Source organism: Pollicipes pollicipes, unplaced genomic scaffold, assembly GCF_011947565.3.
Source record: "Pollicipes pollicipes isolate AB1234 unplaced genomic scaffold, Ppol_2.1 Scaffold_4002;HRSCAF=4701_pilon_pilon_pilon, whole genome shotgun sequence".
NCBI classification, from domain to species: domain Eukaryota; kingdom Metazoa; phylum Arthropoda; class Thecostraca; order Pollicipedomorpha; family Pollicipedidae; genus Pollicipes; species Pollicipes pollicipes.
This window is the reverse complement of record NW_023596420.1, coordinates 47,244,523-47,264,393: the sequence shown is the minus strand read 5'-3', so window position 1 is coordinate 47,264,393 and position 19,871 is coordinate 47,244,523. Positions and strand designations below refer to the sequence as shown.

The 19,871-nt window shown below is 49.8% G+C and overlaps 1 protein-coding gene across 1 annotated transcript; it reads right to left on the bottom strand.

Moving 5' to 3' along the window:
- Positions 1-9,662: 9,662 nt before the first annotated feature.
- On the bottom strand, positions 9,663-17,975 carry LOC119093676 (uncharacterized). The gene is made up of 2 exons (XM_037216676.1): positions 17,404-17,975; positions 9,663-11,249 (listed from the first exon to the last, which is right to left on the bottom strand). Exons 1-2 carry the CDS (start codon positions 17,966-17,968, stop codon positions 10,714-10,716), a joined length of 1,101 nt encoding a protein of 366 aa, XP_037072571.1. The 5' UTR covers positions 17,969-17,975; the 3' UTR covers positions 9,663-10,713.
- Positions 17,976-19,871: the final 1,896 nt, after the last annotated feature.

The following is a 19,871-nucleotide window of genomic DNA, read 5'->3' as shown; positions in this document are numbered from 1 at the left end:
TCCAGGGGGCTCTGCGCGCTGATCATTGCCCCTTCCCCCTGCATCAATCAGGGCCTATATGTCGGTCAGGCACAAATCAATAGCACACAGTCGGCTCCGTTTCTGCATGGGCCTGAGGGCCCGTTCTCCAAGCAGGAACAAAACAGGAGCGAACGATTTACATTGGTCGGGACTCCAACGTCTGTCAGAAACCCACAACGCCTAACAGGGGCCCTGTGTTGGCAAGGGGCCCCCGAGTCGGTCAGAGGTAGGGGTCTACGACCGACGATGAAGGGCCTCATTGGTGGGATTAAGGGCACTCGGCGGGGACAGACCCTCAAATGACAGTCAGAACGCTTTTGCGCCTAGCAGGCACCACCTGAATCGATATGGGCCTATATCCCAGTCAGGCACCACCGCACAGTCAGCTCCATGTCGGTATGGGCATGAGGGCTCACTTCCCAATCAGCTGCAAAGCCGGGGCCATTGATTTACATTGGTCGGTCCCCTATATCTGCTATGGGCCCACGTTGCCAACAGAGAGTCCTGGGTTCGCAATGGGCGCCGAGCCGACCAAGGACAGTGTTCAATAAGGCCCGAAGAGAGTCGTGCCCGGCCCACCGGAACCAATGATCAAGGGCTCGGTTGGACGGCACAAGGACCCCAAGGACTGACTGCAGATTGCAGAGGGAATCACAGCCCGTAGGGTCGTGACATGAAATATCAGTGAAAGGTCCCTGGCACCGTTTGAGAGCCTGTTGAGGGACTGCGAGTGTCTCAGCCGGCCAGAGGCCACGAACACCGAACAATTGACTTCCTGTCAGTCTGAACCCTGTAGGCCCATTTCCCAAGCAAAGGTAAGGCCGGGCGCAACGGTTTGTATTGGCCCGGGTCCCTCAATGGTTCGGGCCCCTGTGTCGGTCAAGGACCCACAGTGCCTGCAAGGGGTCATGTGTCGGCTAGTGGCCCCGAGCCGGTCACAGGATTTGTTTGTCAAGGTCCGAAGCGGGGTCGAAGACCCCTCGCAACCAAAGATCAAAAGCCCGATTGGAAGGCCTGTTGTCCCCTCGATTGGAGGCCCGAAGGCCTCCCACCCGTAAGGCCGTGACGTCAGATGCCGGTCGGAGGTCCTCTTGCATCGATTGGGAACCCCTTCGGGTGCGGACCTATATTTCAGACGGCGACCACCAACGCCAACGGTCTGCTACGTGTCGGTCTGAGCCCTGGCGGCCCATTTTCCAAGCACGAGCAAGGTGGAGCCTGCGATTTGCGTTAGTTGGTGTCGCTGAAACCATGAGGGTGTTGGTCAGGAGTCATCAGAACATAACAGGGAATCCGAATCGTCCGAGCCATGTCGGCGGGTGATTCGAATCGTCACGAGCCATGTTTTCGAGAATCCGAAGAGAGGCCCGCAGGGCTTCTCGGGGCCAAAAATCAAAGGCTCAATTGGAATCGGACCCGGCTCTCCAACCATAGTACCGTGACCTGAAATATCTGTCCGATGGCTTTTATTGGAGCCCTCTTATTAGGGTTCGGTCAGGGCCACCGAGCCGTCGCCTGCTATCTTGGCCGGGTGCCAGGTCACCAATTTCTCGGCCAGGGTTGTCTCGGGGGCGTGGAGTTGAGATCGTATTTCACCGGTCGTAAGGACGCTGGGCTAGTGCGGAATCAGTGACCTTGTTGCACGCCGCGACCACATTGGCATCTTCAGAGCTCTGAATGACCCCGTGCCCCGGTGGCGGTCCGGTCGCTGTTCACCTCTCGGACCGCTGTGAGTGAGTGTATCACGAGGTCGGCGGTGGTCGGCGCTTTGGGGCCGCCTGCCGTTCGGCTTTTTATGTCGGGTAAAGTATTGTCTCAGCGTAACCATGCGGCCTCGTCCTGGAACCAGCTGCCGCCGGCCGCTATGACTTCCCAGAGTCGTGCTGCGCTCACATCTCAACTTGACCAACGCGAAAAAAACTGTTTTGTTAATCTTTGAAGGCCTTTCTCTGCCTCTCAACGTGTTCTCATCACCGCTGCATTTTCGATTTCATCGCGTAACTTGTAACGCATTGACTCGAATCAAACATTAAGCCAAACATATGGCACGATTCGTAGCAAATGCATGGCATGGTCCTCTTTCCCTGTTATACAGAATCTCAACACGGAACCAAATACTCGGCTCCATATCCGTTTAGACTCGTGGGACCCAACGCCCAAACGGGAACGGGGCTTGGTCTCGTGATCTGCAACGCTCGGGTCCCTGACGCACTGAGGAGCTCCTGTGTCCCTCAGCGGCCACAGTGCCTTACAGGGGTCCTGTGGTGGTGAGTATCCCCGAGTCGGCCGGGAGCGGTGTTTGAGGGGGCCTGAAGAGGGTCCCAAGGGTCCCTTTGGACGAAGGATTAGAGACCCAATTGGAAGGCAGAAGGGCCCGAAGGGCTGGCTGCACGTCACGTTAAAGACACGTAGGGCTGTGATCTCAAATGTCAGTTAGAGGGCCTCTTGTACCGGTAGGAAAGACCTGAGACAGAGCGCCCCTCTACACCGAACAGTCGGCTACGTGTCGGTCTGAGCTCCTGGGGCCCGTTTCCCAAGCAGAGCAAGGCCGAGACCGCGATTTGCATGGGTTCGGGCCCCTGTAGCAATGCCCTGCTCCTGTATCGGTCAGGGACCTTGTGCCGACCACTGTTCTGTGTCCACGAGGGGCCTCGGGTCGATCAGGAGGACATTTGCTTAACAGGGACGGGGTGGGACCCCAAACGATAGAGAACCTCTTACGTTGGTCGGGACCCTCCGACAATGCAAGGAAACATGCGAACTTATGAAGAGCGCTTACATGAAGATAATGGAAGGGGCCTGTTCCAGTCGGGATTTCCAATACCGAACGGTGGGCTGTCCAACACATTCCGCTGTGGTCTGGTTAAACCGGGCTTAAGTCTATGGCCCAATTCTTGAACTATCTGCGGCGATCAGGAATGTTGTTACGTCACTGAGGGTTTCCGCGCCGATCTGGGGCCAACTGGATGGTTTTCAGAAGGCATCCCGCATCTGGGTGGAAACCAATATAATATCCATATAAGAGTACAAACAATAAAATATAGAGTATCAAAGAGCATCCCTTTACGATGCTCTGGATCGACCAGGGGATTTATCCCCGTGTCACCAAAATGGCAGCCGGAAGACAACCCGAAGGGCATTCAGTCCTTGACTGGGAACATGTGCCTATTGTTGTTCAGCTCGAGGGGCCCTTACCCGGAAAGAAAAAGTGGGCACATTAGTATTGAAAAGAGTGGATCGGAATGAGTTCAGAAACGAACAATGTCGTACCACGTTTGTCTTGGAGCGTACATTGTTTTGCAGAATCGATTAGTGAAACAAATTACATCAGAAGGTTTCAGCCTGCGCGCCTGAAACATCGGGAGCAGGAACAATAATGGTCTGGGCTGCACTTCCCGTAAAGCCGAACGGCTGTGGCCACTCCACATAACACCAGACGGCGGGCACGCGAGAACGACCGCCGTGAAGTAATGATTTCTGATATCTTTCGAAATAAATTCATGCCATTCAAATATAAGACTAGGCGGATGTTACAATCTCGAGGCTCTCTTCCAGGCAGATTAGCAGTTACAGCCGCACGAAAAATTCAATTTTCTTCCTTTACTCCTCCAGTTCTACCACCAGATTCCAGCATCGCTTTGCGTTGTTGTAAAAGCCAATTCGTTTTTACCATCAATCCTAAAATCACGCCGGCGAAATTTGCGCCCGGGCTAACTTGCAAATGTACGATTTGATATTCTGAAGCGTCAGAACGTACTCCTTTCAGGTGTGTCATCGCTTTTTGTCATCTGCTAGCAACGGCTTAGTGTTAGCCGCGGGGCCGTCGCTGCGCGGCCAATGGAGACTGCAGAGTCTGGCGTTGAGCTTTTTAGTTCTAAATTTGCGATCGCGCATGTGTGAAACTCGTTGCGTTATTTGTATCACTAATCGATTCTGGCTGAATGTTGAACATTTCCAGGCAAACATGGCGTGGCCATACTAATACAAATTATTGACCCATTTCGATCAACATTTTTTATTCGTGGGATCCCTAATATCTCTGACTAACCCAGCTGAAAATTTTAACGAAATTTTTGAGTTATTTTGGTTTAGAAAGAGTCCACTGGAACATTGTGAAATGAAGAGCGCCGGCGACTTACTTCATGCAGTCGTTAAATGCGCGATTTCTTCAGTTAATTGACTACAGGCTACAGGCAAAATTTACTTGGCGGTAGCTTCTGGCTCCTGTTGCGGTTACAAAAGCAACAAAACGGAAAAAATTATTAACGAAAAGCATGCCCTCATCAACAAACGACACATACCTGGCGAATTTTGTGAGGGGGAGCTTTCACTAGCTGGGGGCATTTGCTCAACTGTGCCCCCCCCCCTTGCCAAGGCCCTGGCTGCGCGCCTGCCAAGCAAGTACCTTACTATTTGCTCAGCGACTCTGTATTCCAGATACCTCTCCATTAGCTGCAAGGCGGCACAGGGTAGCCACCTAGTTGGGGGCACATCAATATCGTATTCAACGCGGCGGATGGACACCATTTTCCGGAGCTGGAGCAGGGCAGGAGGAACGGAATGCATGCAGAACCCGACAATTGTTTTACCGACCACCATCTTGAATTTGCCACAAAAAAACAAGATCCCAGCTCCACAGTACGTCCTGTCCGCCGAGGCTCGAGCGAACTTGGTCAAGTTCTAAACCGCAAGATGCCACCACATATCTACAGAACTCTAGGAAAAAAGTATCTAGCAACCTGGAAACAAATATGCCTAGTTGAGCCTATTCAATCTGCTGGTTTGGAATGCAGTGAGGTGGCAAACGGCTAGCAAAAACTGTTGACAACCAGATGCTCCGAGTCTATGGCACCGATCAACACCAAACCTTCACCATTCGATGCCACTTGGTCGACATTTCATCCGTTCCAGGACCCAGTAACCTTGGGCCACGTCAAACGTTAGCAAAAATTCAAAATACCGTAACAATTTTGTTCGCAAACAACCACATGCTTCGAGCCTATGGAAATGATCGGCACAAAACCTTGGCAAATCGATATGCAATGGCCGGTAAACTTCAGCTTCCAGAATATGGTGACCTGGAGTCAAGCCAAAGGTCTCCAAAAACGGTCAATACTACCCGAAATTATTTACCGACAGCCCTAAGCTCCGAGCTTACGAGACTGATCGTGACGAAGCCTCTACCAATCAATGCGCCATGACCGATAACCCATCCGGTCCAAAACATGGTAACCTTGAATCGGGTCAAAGATCGCCAAAATCTTTAAAAAAAACCGGAAAGATAGTTTCACAGGCAACCTCATACTCCGAGCCTATGGAACCGATCGGCACAAAACATTCATCAATCGATGTGTCATAGTCAACATCCTAGCCCTTGCAGAACATAGTGACTTTGGGTTAGGTCAAGTCACCAAAAACAAAACCTTTGCAACCTGATGTGCCATGGTCGATATCCTTTCCTTTCCAGATTATGGCTACGCAAATGTACGTTCAAGGCATAGAACGCTCATGTGTAAAGTTCGCAAATGCGCCGCTTGGAAATGGCACGCAATAAAAACCGCTGCCGATGTAAATTAAAATAAATGTCATGATCATTACCGCGCCGTGCCAGTTACACTTTGATTGATAAAACCTGCATATGATACCTGGTTTGGCCTGACGACCAAATAGCTCCATTCCCAACAGACAAGTTTTAGCTGACATTACCACGCACTCAGACGGCAGTTCAACTTGACCCAACCTCCTGGCGTGATGTGAACACATTTGGTTGAATAAACCAAAATATTTAGCTAAAATGCGTATGGTTCGATTTCTTTGATACGCCTGTTTTTGCAAGTGTTACGCTGTTACATGTAGCTTTTCAGTTCTTGATACAGTATTTGATATGTACAAGCACAACTGTGCTTTCGTCGTCTGGCATGCACACCCAGTATGGGTGTCGATTTGTATTCGTTTGTGAAAGCCCTGACCTCGCGCAATGCTGACAACCCGCCAGTGTTAGTTTCAGCCCCCTCCCCTCCCAAATATTTTGGGTTGAAGTATTATAAAAACGTGGGAAAGGGCTTACCATTTCCCAAAGGCAATCTTCTGCAATCCTCAATCGCAATGTTGTCGCTGTGAAGGGCACAATGGGTAACTTAATGCATCAGCCTCAATGTTAAGTCTCCAATTGGGAGGTAACTTTAGACATGGACTAAACTATTCTAACCTTGACTGTCTGTCGTCACATGTAAGCCAAGACGTCTTTTTCCCGCAACTAAGCGTGATATTGACGACACTGGTCTTTTTTTTGTAAGATCTCGTAATGCAACAAAATTGGAGAACGATTTTTTGTTTGGCGTCGCACTAGTAGTACAGACTACGGTTCCAGTTCACTTACAAAACGAGGAACTATACGGAAATGAAAATCTTCCGAGTATAGATTTTTCATCAGATTCCGTGTTGAGTACAGTTTATCGCTAGCACGCTTAACCCACCATTCCGCTGATGTAAAACACCTTCAACAGATCCATTTTGCCTCGGTCCCATATCCAAATTGCAAGAAAGAACACTTACCTTGGCATGCGGCTACACGACTGTCGGCTATCCTGTAGCCAGGCCGATGCCATCAAGCCAACGGCTAAATGGCTCTCGCCGGTGAGCCATATATGAACACTTATTCTGGAAGGCGGACCTACCACTGCACGTTTCGCCATATCACGAATGCGGTCAGTACAACTTAATCACTCTACAGAAGTCGGGCTTCGATACGACGGTTGGTGTCTCTGTACGGCAACACAGGCTCTTTTTGCGAACATTTTATGCATTGCATCCAACGGGCTCGTAGAAAAGCGATGTCTGTAGCTTACCTCTTCACCAACCATTTTTGTCAAAAGATATCACCTGTGATATAACAGGGAGTCGCGCTTAAACTCAGATAAATGCATGACACGATTTATGGGGATAGTAACATTATTTTGACAGCCTTACGATTTCGCAACAATACTAAGCGAAACTATGGTTTTTTTTGGCATCGCGCAACCAAGGTGTTTTAAAATAGGTCTGTGGCTACATTCTTCCACCATTTCAGGAACCTAAACCGTTCACTGTGCGCAGTAGACAATGACGCCATTAAATAGCGCGCAATCTTACGCATTTAAATCAATTCTGTTTCATAGACTGGTCATTTATCACCTAGTTATGCTGATGAAAAACTGGCCCACATGATAGCAAAATGGCTACATAACGTGCATAGTTTTGCATAGACCACATCCACACAACAAAAATTCACGCTCACTCCTGGCACCGCAACAAGAATGGAATATTAAGCATGCATGCGGTGGTCCTTTAAATAGCACGTGCATTTTCTACCCCACTGTTACGACAAAGACATCCTCGCCGCTATGTTTACGACATATTTCTTTGTACTGACTTGAAACAGTTGCTTTAGCTGCAATCCCACACGACTACCGGCCTACGTGAATCGGTGATTATGAGCTGTTGCACACAGCTGAGTTTTGTTGAGTAATTTTGATAAAGGTTATGCTGTTGGTTGCAATTATTGATGCCATGGCATAGTCAACTAAAAAAGTGATGCGTCAAATTCAGACAAAAATTTTCGTACGCCACTTGAGATCCACACAAAAATTCACGCAGCTCAAATACAGCAACAGCATTATACACAGAAGGCTTTGCAACTTAAATCCGAGGTCGACAAATAAGATTGGAGTAGACTCTGTAATTTGTCCCAGTTGCTTGACCCTAAACTTCGTACGGGAATAAAAATCCATTAAAAGAAGTGTTTCACATTTGTATGTGGTTTTTAATTGAAATAGCCATCTTAAGGATCATTCGGTGCAGTGCACAACCCTACCCTTCTTAAGAGCTAAATCCCTCTAGTTGCTAAGCTACCCGCTCACGAAGATATGAAGCCGTTGTCGGAGAGGCTTTTTTCAAGGTCGCTCGGCCATCCATTACGGTAAAACGTCACTCAAATCTTGCCATTTCATTGGCCACAGGCGATCAAGGCCAATAAAATATGAATTGTCGAGCCGTTCACGTTTGACGTTCGTAAGCACAATTTCAAAACATAACGGCCGCCAATTGGCAGATATTGGCTTTTGGCCCTCTTTTTATTGACAATTGGCTCTCAGTCAATGTGGAAGTTACGACGAGGTACTCAAACAATGACGTGTTGAGGAGTATGTCTGATGCGCAGAAACACTGCGTTGTCCAGAGTAGTTTTTGCCACTTAAAAGTATCCAGTAGTTGCAAATGAGGTTCTTTAATCATGTCTGATACCTGCTTCAGTAACCTAAAATGTAGACCAATCCCTTTGGAGAGAATAGTGATGGGCACGCACCTCCAGTGCCCATCCCCGCCCCCTGGATCCGTCCCTGCAGAAGTGTTGTGCAGCTTAAATCAAAACCGATTTATTTAATGATATAGCAGTTTACATGATAAACTTTCACATGTCAACACAAAGTGAGCTAAATCTTATGACAAAAAGTGGGAAGAGGTTAGGCCCCGGGCTCAGCCCCCTCCCCCCCCCCCCCATTTACAAATTTGACATCCCTGGCACCTGGCAATAGTTTGATTTGTTTGCCCACACCCATACACGGAATTTTCCGAAGATCGGTAGCAAACCCGGCCCGTTACCTGTTCAAACCGGGTACACGTAGGTTCACCCGATCCGTGAAAGCCCCTAGGATACAGGGCAACCCTAACCCAAAAGCTTTGGTGTGGGCTCATTTCCCTCTTTTTTCCAGTAACTGTTGTGTGCCATTGTGAGTAGAATGTATCACGGCCTACATCAGTACTTGAATTGCAATTTGTAGTAAGAAAACATCTAAATTAGCAAGTTGCATTTCAGACTAAGAAGAGCCATCGTTCTCGGAAGTTTGTCTTAGTTTTTTGTACCCTGATGGCCTGCGTTTTATACCAATAGGCGTGAAAGTATCATTTCTTTATAACTTGACATTTTCTGATCGCATTTGAAACAAAGGAGTACATTTGCTAGATCGACTGGCCTAACATGTAAGAAAACTTTGTACAGTATTATGCCATGCTTGTTTTACATTCTTCCGTGCCTCTACGGTACCTAGTGGTTTGGATGTCGTTTCTGGAGCCGGAGCTGGGCCGGTTTATCTGCAGCCAGGGCGGGGCTGAAGCCGGAAAAACTGCGACTCTAATGTGCACGCGTTTTTTTAAGTGTTCAGGGCGCTGCAAAACCTTCTGAGTGGTGCATCAACGGCGCTGGGTATTCATGCATGCATTGCGTGGTCTCTCCCCCACGTTTCTGTACGCTGTTCGTCCCTGCACGTCCCTGTTCGTCCCTTGGATGCACTTTCAGGCCCGGTGTGTCAGGTGTCCTCACCGGGCCTTACGCACAGAATTCGTATGAAGCGTGTGCCTTTACGTACTTTTGCTACTTGCCCAGCTTTTCTTTTACTGTTGATGAGGCGCGCACATGGTGACAGCGGAGCATGCTGAGCGTGGCATTGCGACAAACCGGGTTCTAATGTACTCTCCAGCATAATGCTTTAAGGGATAGTCCCAGTTCGCGAAACTGACTCTTAAGAAAAAAACTAAAAGAATCGGCCAAATAACTGTTCGAAAAGCCATCACAATGGGCATCGATATTATGGGAAGCAAAACATTGCTAAAAGGCGATATTTATTTTCAAATCCACAATGCATGGTCACAGCTGTGCAAACCATCCGCAACACTAGCAATAACGCCTTGAACAAACCGAAAGCACTTGCCACAAACTGCCACCAGTATTTCTCACAAACTTCACAATGCCTGCACGGCATTCACTATAAGCTGTGCGTAGCTACATGGGCTGCTCAGTGTCGCTTCTACAAAATAGCGCGTACAGCCTTCTACCGCAACGAGCGCCTGAACTCTCCGCGCTGGAGGCGTTGTAAATATGGGCGCGAGCCTTCACACCTGTGTTAATCTCGAGCGCATCACGCCGCTCTCAGTGTGGTTGTGACGAATTGGGTGTCTTAGTGATGGTTTGCGGCTGTCTGCTTCGATCGGGGTGAGCTATATGGACTATTATGCTGTTTGACAAAAAGCGCATCTGTGAAACTAACTTGGTTGAAGATGGTCTTCTGTGGAACGTAGTTGGAACCCAGCTATGTGATCTAGATGAACATTTTGAATTATAGGAATCGTGCACTTGATTTGAAAACATCAGATAACAGTGGACCAAACGCGCTTTCAAATACGGCTTTTGACCTTCCGAGGACACATTTCTAAAAATATATTTCACACTTAACTTGGTTGCGCCTTTCTGGAACCATACGCGCACAGTCAAAACACGGCCTGCTACATGAAAACAGCTCTTGAAAACAACTCCCACGACTCGGTTGGTGTCTCTTGTTCGGCAGCCCTGTGCCCGTGATGACGCAAGGACCCGCCGCTTCGGGCGATCGGGTCACGTCATGCGAAAACCTCCACAGCGGAGAACGCCCCGCCCGCTGCTGCCAATGCCTTCAGGCGTTCCGATTGCGCCAGTTCGGGCTCGCTGATCTCGCGCCGCTTATAGGCTCTGTCGTGAGCACAATTCCAACGGAATAAGTGGTATAGATATCCAGATATGCGAAGAATCTCTCGCGGCCATTTCAGGCACTAGACTATTTCAGACACAGCTCAAGACACTGGTCTCAGGCAGCTGCATGATACTCGCTATGCAGAGAGGAATTCTCAGAAGCGCATGAACTCCTGGACGTCGTTGAAATTGCGGGCCTGCACGGGTGGGGCGGCGTGTTCAGCCTCCCGCTGCGTCTCCAGCGGCGGCACGGCCTCCTGCGTCTCTCCTGGCGAGTTCTGCGCCCCCGCCGCCGGCCGGGCGCGCCGGGTTACGACCCCGGCCTCCAGGGCCTGCAGCGCCAGTCGCTCAGCGCAGTCGCAGGTCGGCTGGCCGCGCCAGATGCTGAAGAAGCAGATGCGGCCGGCCTGCACCTGCTGTCCGCACGAGTGACGCATGGCGAACAGGTTAGCGGCGGCTTCCGCCTGGGCCTGCGCCGAGGAGACGGCGCCCGCGTGCTCGAGGCCCAGCACGGCCGAGGCTGAGCCGGGCCTCACGGTCGGGTACTGGGTCTCCGGTCGACAGACGGCCTGCGCTCGGTTCAGGCAGCGGCACATCGTCCACGACGCGTGGTGCTGTCGCCGGAACGAGTCGTAGGCCAGGCGATCCAAGATGGCGGCGCAGACGGGCGCTGCCACCGGCATCCGACGCGCTGCAGCAAAGCGAGGGAAGAGGTCAGACGGCGAGACGGCGCTTACGAAACAGAGGTAGTTCCTTACTTCGGCGGTCATGATATCCGTGAAAGATCAGGACAAGACTCATATGCCCCCAAAACCGTTGGGGAATGGTGATCAGTCCATGCAAGTACGAGCGTTCCGCGCACACAGTGAACAGTTACAGCAAAAAAACTATTTCACTGGGTGATAATGGTGGCCAACATACCGGGCAATGCCCGCACAGCACATGTGCATGATTATATCTGGATGCTTTCCACTCGACGAATACGCAGTGACTACGGCAAGCTAGTATATTAATGCATACACCAGATGCAACTGATGAGTATGCTGAGTACGGTGACACGCGTGAAGATTGGAGCACTGCACCGTATATATATATATATATATATATATATATATATATATATATATATATATATCATAACAATTAGGATGAGCCTCACTGTAAACTATGTTGAAGTGAATGCGTAGATAGGCGCGGAGCTTTTCATTTATTTGTACTCTTCATTTATTATCCTTCATCATATTATTCACTTCATCACATTTTTCTCGTCCTTTTACCACCATCCACTCTCCACCCACCAATATTTATGGAAAGCGTTTGCTTTAGAACAGCGCCTATGGTGGCGCAAGTAGCAAGTAGCAGCACTAAACCCCACAGAAGACGCAGGTTCCCATGGGTAACCACAGACTTGTACCGCTGTGTGGTGCTAGCGCTGCGAAAGTAAATTACTGAACAAGCCACCGTGTCACAGAGTCATTTAAACACGAGTACAAAAGCCCTAACTCTTAATTGTAGGAATTGCTCTTGCCTGAGAAGATACTTCTGTTTGCACTCAAAATTGCGGCTCAGATCTTTAAAAGTCAAGATGAATTGTGTCGATAGACCGGGAGGAGAAGGGTAGGGGTAGGGGATAGGAGTATCCGCCGCCGATTTACTGAAATAGCTCCTCGGCCGATCCAGATGTGTTCAACACCCTGTCAGCAACAATCATGTGATCAATTTCACTAAAGAACATCTATTGCAGCCTGGGTCAGGCCGTTGGATAGGGTGCACTTCGCGACTGCTTGTGCAGAAGCGCGGTTTCAGTAACAGACATGCAGTTACGTTAGTGGTTTGGATTTCTTTCAAACGTTTTCGCATTGAACTATGTGCCTGCTGTGGTTAAGCGCACGATAGGGTGACACAACAGGTCATTGGCAAACATCCCGTCAGGGCAACTTTTGTAAAATACAACACTGATAAATACAATACAATAGTCAGAAATCATATACAAATACAATACTCATAAATTGTAATACAAATACAAATATAAATGCATTCGTATATTTGTATTTATGCAACACGCAAATACAGATACAGCACTCACACAACATAAAATACAACAGCGCGTAAAGTAAACTGCATTGCTGTGACAAATTGGTCAGTGCCAGTCGTACCCAGTTGTCTATTATAGCTGACCTTTTCTGCAGAAAACAACACAATACACACCATTTTTCAGACGCCACGTGCGTGCGTTGTGAGCTGGAAGCCACTTCGATCAACCATTTCGTCTCTCAGCAGTTGTTTGAGAGAAGTGACGGTGGGCATGCCCAAGAGTGTCCTAATGTTATTTTTCCAGTCACGCGCAAGACATTTCAATTAAACAAAGAGCTTTTGGGCCACAATCAATTCCGAACATATGAAATTTGCCACTCCTGAGCTTTTGTTTGAGCGCAACGCTGCGAGCCAGAACGTCACACTGACAGTACCAATGCCGCATGCCAGTCTCTTACAGGGCCCAAGCTAAACCGATTTTTTTCAGGATTATTAGCGCGTACAGAGAAAACTCCCCCTCGCAGGAAGAACGGACAGTCGGAATCACGGGAGTATGCCACAGATGCCTGTGCACTTGCGTTTTGACGGTATTTTTGGTGAGCATTCACGTCTCCACGCGTCGTCTGAAGGGGCCTCAGAGGTCATGGAAGGACCTTCAGAGGCCCTCCACGACCTCAAAAACCAAGCAGGCTAGAGCAACGGGAAAACGGCATGGAAAGCGGCTCTTGACAGACTGCATCAGGCAGACGCAACTTAACAAAAGTAAACATGATTTTTGACCACCAAATCATGTCACATGTGTCAAATAAACACTGTAATGACTCCCGCTATCCCAAGAAATAAGCATACTACGACAGTGCCAAAAATGGCGTTCAGCGGCTTATGGAAAATTATTTCTTATGGACAATAGTAACTATCAATATACGCAAGCCGTGATATGTCATGTCAGGTCAAACGGGTGAGGGCGTTTGTTACATTGGCTTACACGGCCACATCAAGAGCTAAACAAACCTCAGCAATGGTGAGAAAATGTTAATGATGCTTTGTCAAACCTGCAAAATACGTGCCATTAAGAGAATTAACCCGTATGATCTAGTATGATCAAAGGATCCGGCATGTTCATATACACCAAATATTAACCTTGATTGACCTTCGTTGACCTTAACTTGCAAAAACAGTTAAAACGGTAGAAATGCCCTTTTTAGTGAAAAAGTCTAGAAAACTCCCTTGCGGTGTACTGACTGCGAGGAAATAGCGTCATCTGCCACTTATGAGCAAAATGTTACCAACATGACCTCAAAAGAGATTAAGATGATGAGCCGTCAAGATCAGGGAGCTCAAATGTTCACAACATGTGGCAAAGTTATGTAGGACCAGCTGCCCAAAATGTCAGGGCCATGCCCAAAAGAGTTCAGGAGCTATTCCGGAAAATTTTAGGTCCTCTGAGAATCCCTCGCCAGGCGAGGGTTACCACAACCTAGACTTATTTTTGCGCAACGAAATACATTGTGGGCTAATTTGACGGCGAGTTAAGGATTTACCTTCCGACCGCTCCTCTCAAAGCTTCTGACCTCTCCCCAACCGCCTCCTCAGTTCATGACACTCATGACACAAAGCTCCGTATTTTCATACCCTTCCTTCATTATCTGCATGCCAGACTGTCATCACGGATTTCACGTGCCGTGGTTTTCATCCATCTTGCATTCACTGCTTTGATCTACTCCTGATACGCCCCTCATGCACGGGACCATGCAATACTACTTTGCACAAGACAAACGTGACCACAGCATGGAACCCATCATGCTGTGGCCACAGCATCCCGTTTCGCATCGCGTAACGACAGAGTGGACCGACGCCGTTTCCGGTTCCCATGCATCGAACCCAGCGGTACCTGAAGCGGACTGGTGTCGTTTCCGTTTCACCTACAGCGAAGCGAGCCACACCTGCAATCGTGTCGGCGCGCGCTGCGGCACGGATTGCAGGGCATTGACAGCACACAATCGCGACCTCAGCCGGGATCCGGAGCCGGGTCCATGGCCCGCCGACGTGCTGACAGGAGCGAGCGCGCCGCAGGAAGCAGATCGCAGCGCGGCAGCGCCAAGGACGCAACGCACAAACAGCCGTACATGCTTGTTGTTAAAGCACAGGCAGCGCTGCACGCGATGGAATCCTGCGCCAGAGTCCGCCAGGCAGCTCTATTGGTTAGAGCGTCCGTCCTGAATCTCACGCGCGGCGGGGTGGCTGGGTTTGAGTTGGTTCGGCGCCAGCTATTGGGAGTTTGGAGCGTCCGCGCTCGGAACCGGCGGTCGTTCAAGGACGCATGACACATGAGGTCCGACTGGCCCGGCGGGACGCGCGGGGCATTTTAGCGCACGTTGAAATTTCGAACCGAAGTTCTGTCGCTGAACTGAAATTGCACGACCGGATGACATGTATTTTAATTAAAGGTCTCGGAAAAGTTATACGAATATAGAAAGACAAAAATTGACGTAAGAACAAGAACAGTGTGTGATTTCCCACACAATGACAGCAACGTGATCACGGAACAAGAAATATGCACAAATAAACTGACTGCTTTGCTAATCAAAGTGTGACAACATACGTGTTGGATTCGCATTAGCTTCAAATGTCATAGGTCAAACCTGGTTTAAATTTCGAAAGCTGTTTATTGGTTACGTGTAAGTTTGTTCCAAAGCGTGATTACGCAGCATTTCAGGTTACATTAATTTCTAATGTCATGAATTAAAGCACTGGTAGAGTCTTGTCGTCACAACCTCACAGCGAAATTATCCAACGTAACTTTTTTTACTCAGTAGTTTCCATCGATAACATTGAGCACTTCGCTGTCATCGATCTGTGGGTGCCCACATAGTTAGTAAGGCTCGTTAATTTTTGCAGGATGCATACATTGGCTACTATCAAGCAGGCATCAAGTGATTTACGTAACTCGATGAATGCAACGTTGCTTGCTGACGCGAAATAACATTGCTGACAACATGATGAAGAATGATGCCTATACTTCAGTTAGACGGATGGATTTATGATTATAACGCTTAGTTACCTTACTAGGAAGTAAAGCTTTGACTTTCTAAATCAGCCACACACTTTGTTACTAGCTGTTATCAACAGGTCCGCTTGCGGGCCTGCTCCGGTAAGCGCCAGAGCTGACTCCTTGAAAATGCAAGCCAATATCTGCCGTGGTTAAGGAGAGATTTGTGTTCGCATTATTTCTGGATGCATTCAACATCATTCATAGGATTTCTTGGCTGATCTGAATCCTGGCTGTTGATTATGTACTCATCTCCAGAACAAATTTGTAGTTAATTGATACCAATTTGTTGTACCAATCCGTTGCAGATAGTACCAATCTGTTGTACCAATCTGTCTGCTATCTATTCATTTGAAATTTTGCCATTGCCATACGTGGATGAATTATGCAACATGTTTGCACACTGCAAGGTATGAGGTCTGTTGTGAACCTATCGTTCATTCCTCAACAATATCTGCATGTGAAACTCGAGGGAACAATAAACAGTTTTGTAGTTTGGGTGACTTAAGTTCATTCCATCCATACAAAATCGTAATTTTCAATCCGATTCGGTACCCATCCACTTCTGAGACACGTTCCTGGTGTTCTCCAATCCGATTCGTGGACACAACCACAATCCGCGGATTTAAACCACTGTAAAACGCTCTAGTGTTGTCTTCTAGTTCAGTTCTATCAGTCAGTGTCGAGATTAATCCAGACTTGAGCGCCGAAAGCCGTCCATCAGCGATCTGCCAGCGGTTTCTGCTGTACTAGCGCGACTGATGCTGCTGCTCAGACCCACGTAGGATTATTGACTATGGTGAAACGACGACCTGTATGTGCGCGTGAGCGTTGCCAGCACAGTCTGCTAGCACCTGTCGGCTCGAAAATAACCAGGCAACCCTGGGCGTAACGGCTGACGTGAAGAATGCATGGGGCCCATACCCACTGGCACCGCGCCAGCTCTAGTCGGAACGCGCATCGTGCAATCCATTCCGTATGTTTTTGGAATCGGGGCATGACTTGAGCGGACAGACTGCACGAGCTCCTCTGCTGCGGAGACATTCGATCATTTCTGTCATGGTTGACGGAAGGTGTCGCCACCACCAAGCCACGACGTCACGCCAGCGATGCGCCGCCGCGCCTGGGACGGAACTGGCAGATAATACGATGTTCAGCTACTCACAGGGCGCCACACAGATAAAGCCTGCCTTCGGTGCAGCCTGCCTACGGCCCCACAGCATAGCGCGACAGGACTCCGTATCGCGACATGGTATCGACAGCCATCAGAAGCCGGGTAAAATAGAGCGAACAATAGCCGGCACACGGAAAGTCTTCGCCGTCCTCGGCCAACTCAGTGCGGCATGGCTGAAAAAACATGGCGTGGGTTGCGGACGCATCTTGCAAACGCCTGCCCGCGTCAGCACACCGTCAAGTTTTGCCTGTGCTTTCCCAGAAACAGTGCTCGACATGTGGTCAGTGAATCACGCATTGCCAACAGTTATCGCAGCCAAACGGACGTATTCAGAAAGGATGAGGGCCTGTGAGGGGGCTCGTGAAGCTGATGGATACCTTGCCAGCAAAGGATTAGTTTCATACTAGATGCGCCACGTGAGGGGGCTTGTCGCACTGATCAGTGCCCTGCCAGCAAAGGATTAGCTCCACTCCAAGTTACCTCTCCATGATCCCCCACGGGACGACAGCGGAAAACCCCGGCTTAGTAGGCGTAAGTCACCGTGATATATCGGCCAGTTTTAAGCTCTATGGGATCCACCAGACCTACCATTCAGCTCGGCGCTGTTGTCCACTGACGATGTCTGCATGACGACCGTCACATTGCCGACGCCTTGCCCAGCTGTGGCTTCCTGAGCCGCTGGCCGCTTCATGTCGGTCTTGGACGCGCCGGCCTGCGCCGGTTCTTCTCTCAGCGCAACCGTGTCCGGGGCGCTGGCGTCGGGCGCCGCTTCCCCAGCCGCGCTCGCTAGGGCCGCGCTGGTGGCGATCTTGACAGCTTCCGGCACGCCGTCTACATTCACCACCGAAACGGCCGCCACCGGAGCCGGTGGCACCACCACGACGCCATCCGCCGGGACCTCTTCGACACGCTCCGCCGGGACCTCCTCGACACGCTCCGCCGGGACCTCGTCGACCGGCGCTCCGCGGCCGCTGACCTCCATCGCCTCCTGCTCCGCTTGCTGAGCCTCGGAGGCGTTCGCTCCCGTCGCCCCGGCGCCGTCGACCCTCGGTGGGAGATCTTGACCCGCCGTTGTCGCCGGCAAAGCGGCGGTGCTGGCGACGGCGACCAGCGCCAGCGCACCGAGCAGAGTCAGGGAGCGGCACGTCGTCATCGCTCCACTTCTGCTTGTTGTCTGAGGGCCCCGCCGGCCCGGCGCCCGGCGCCCGGCGCCGCGCTGGAAAACCCGGGCCGGCCGGGAGGGGGAGGGGGAGGGGCGTGTGTCGTTGGTCGCGGCCGGCGGTGCCAGTTCCGCAGGCTGCCCGCGCCCTGTCGCCGTGCCCTCCCCTTCACCACCAGGATGTTGTGCCGTGCTGGTCACCACGGCACGGGTCACTGCAGAACGCGCGGATGCTGGCGATTTCGGCGCGCAGTTCATTGTCGATCGGAATCAGTCCGGCCGCAGTCCGGAAGCGACACACGTAAGAGTTTCGGCGGAACGGGAGATGCGCGGCAGATAGACACGAGCAGTGAACATTTGGTGCAGGACCTCGCATTGCAATGGAAATTGCGGGCGTGGCATCAGTCCGCCAGGGGCGGGCCAAAAACAGCTGCGCAGTAAAACCAGCGTTGGTAATTTCAGCCGCTAAAGCTGGAGCTTACCACATTCATGAATTCCCCTACCTTCTAGAAGCAGAGCTGATTTGTTGGATAGAGTTTGTCCAATGCCATCAACGACTAACGAGGTGAAGCGCGGTGCATGCTTTTTCAAAGCTAAATGCGTAGAACGGTGCAGAATATTCAACTGATCCACTTGGCATGCTTTCTTTCCCCAGAGCCACCTTGCCATACACTACACCATCACCGCTAAATTTTGGCTCTAGCAAAGGAACATGGAGCACACGTGTTATATCAAGGAATGTCTAAATATCTGTATCTATCATACCGATGTCATTCGTTTAATGTTACTGCGTCGTAAGCCTAAAATTCACTGCCTGCGGCATTTCGCAAACTGCGACGGCCTGAATCTACTTGTAACTGCCCTGCATCTGCATCTGCATGAGGACGAAGTTCTCGAATCTGGGATATCTGTATAATAACCTAATCAGAATGATCTAAGGAACATTGCACAAACAGATAGCATGCAGGTAATGATGCCGTAGGTATCTTAAAAGGGCTGTCTACACATAACGTTACGCATTTCTGGCCACCGTTCAAATCTCCCTTTCCCCTGGTTACGTTCTGGTTACGCTGGGCGGTCCCTCCCCCACTCCCCTGGTTGCTCTAAGCATAACGTCCCAATAAAGTGGCGTCCTTTTGGGCACTCATTGAGCTAACGATGCGACACAAATTGAGGGTGTGTGCCGTTTCATAAGAGGAGGCCATGGATATCCGGCTTTTAGGCATTAATTTGCTTTAAAATTTTTTAGCATGATTTGCAGCCATATTCGAGCGCGACGTTACGCTTTTCAAAACTTATCCTTTCCGTCTTACGCGTCCGTTATGTTCTGTTAAAACTCTCCTTCACCCCCAATGGTAGCGACATTTTTGGACGACTTCCAATGCGTTACAGACCCAAAATTATCGGGCGAAAATTTCAGCACCATTGTACCAGAAATAGCCGTGTTGCGTCCCCGGAAACGGAAAAAACGAAAGGCATGCTTTATGAGCTTTAACATCACGGGTGCGATAGTTTTAGCATGAGTTCGCGGCCATGACCAGGCGACCTTATCCACACGATTTATGTGGCTCGCAATGGCAAGAAGCTTCGTTGCAGGCTATAACTCGCTTGGGCTACTAAACGATCCATCACAGGAAGGCGACAAAAATGGGTTGTGACCACCATTTCGGCGCTGACTTTTGACCGCGTTCACATGCGGGCGCGCATCGCATGAACCCCTTTGCTAGTGCAAAGTCAAGTCGGTTGATGCATGAGGTTAAACTGTCGAAAACAAGAAAGGAACTAGAAGAATTACTGGTTTTAGAAACTTATATAACCGCTTAAGCTTTTATCCAGCAGGAACGACATATCACCGCGACGTAACGAGCATGACAACTCTCGCGCCGAACCATATGTA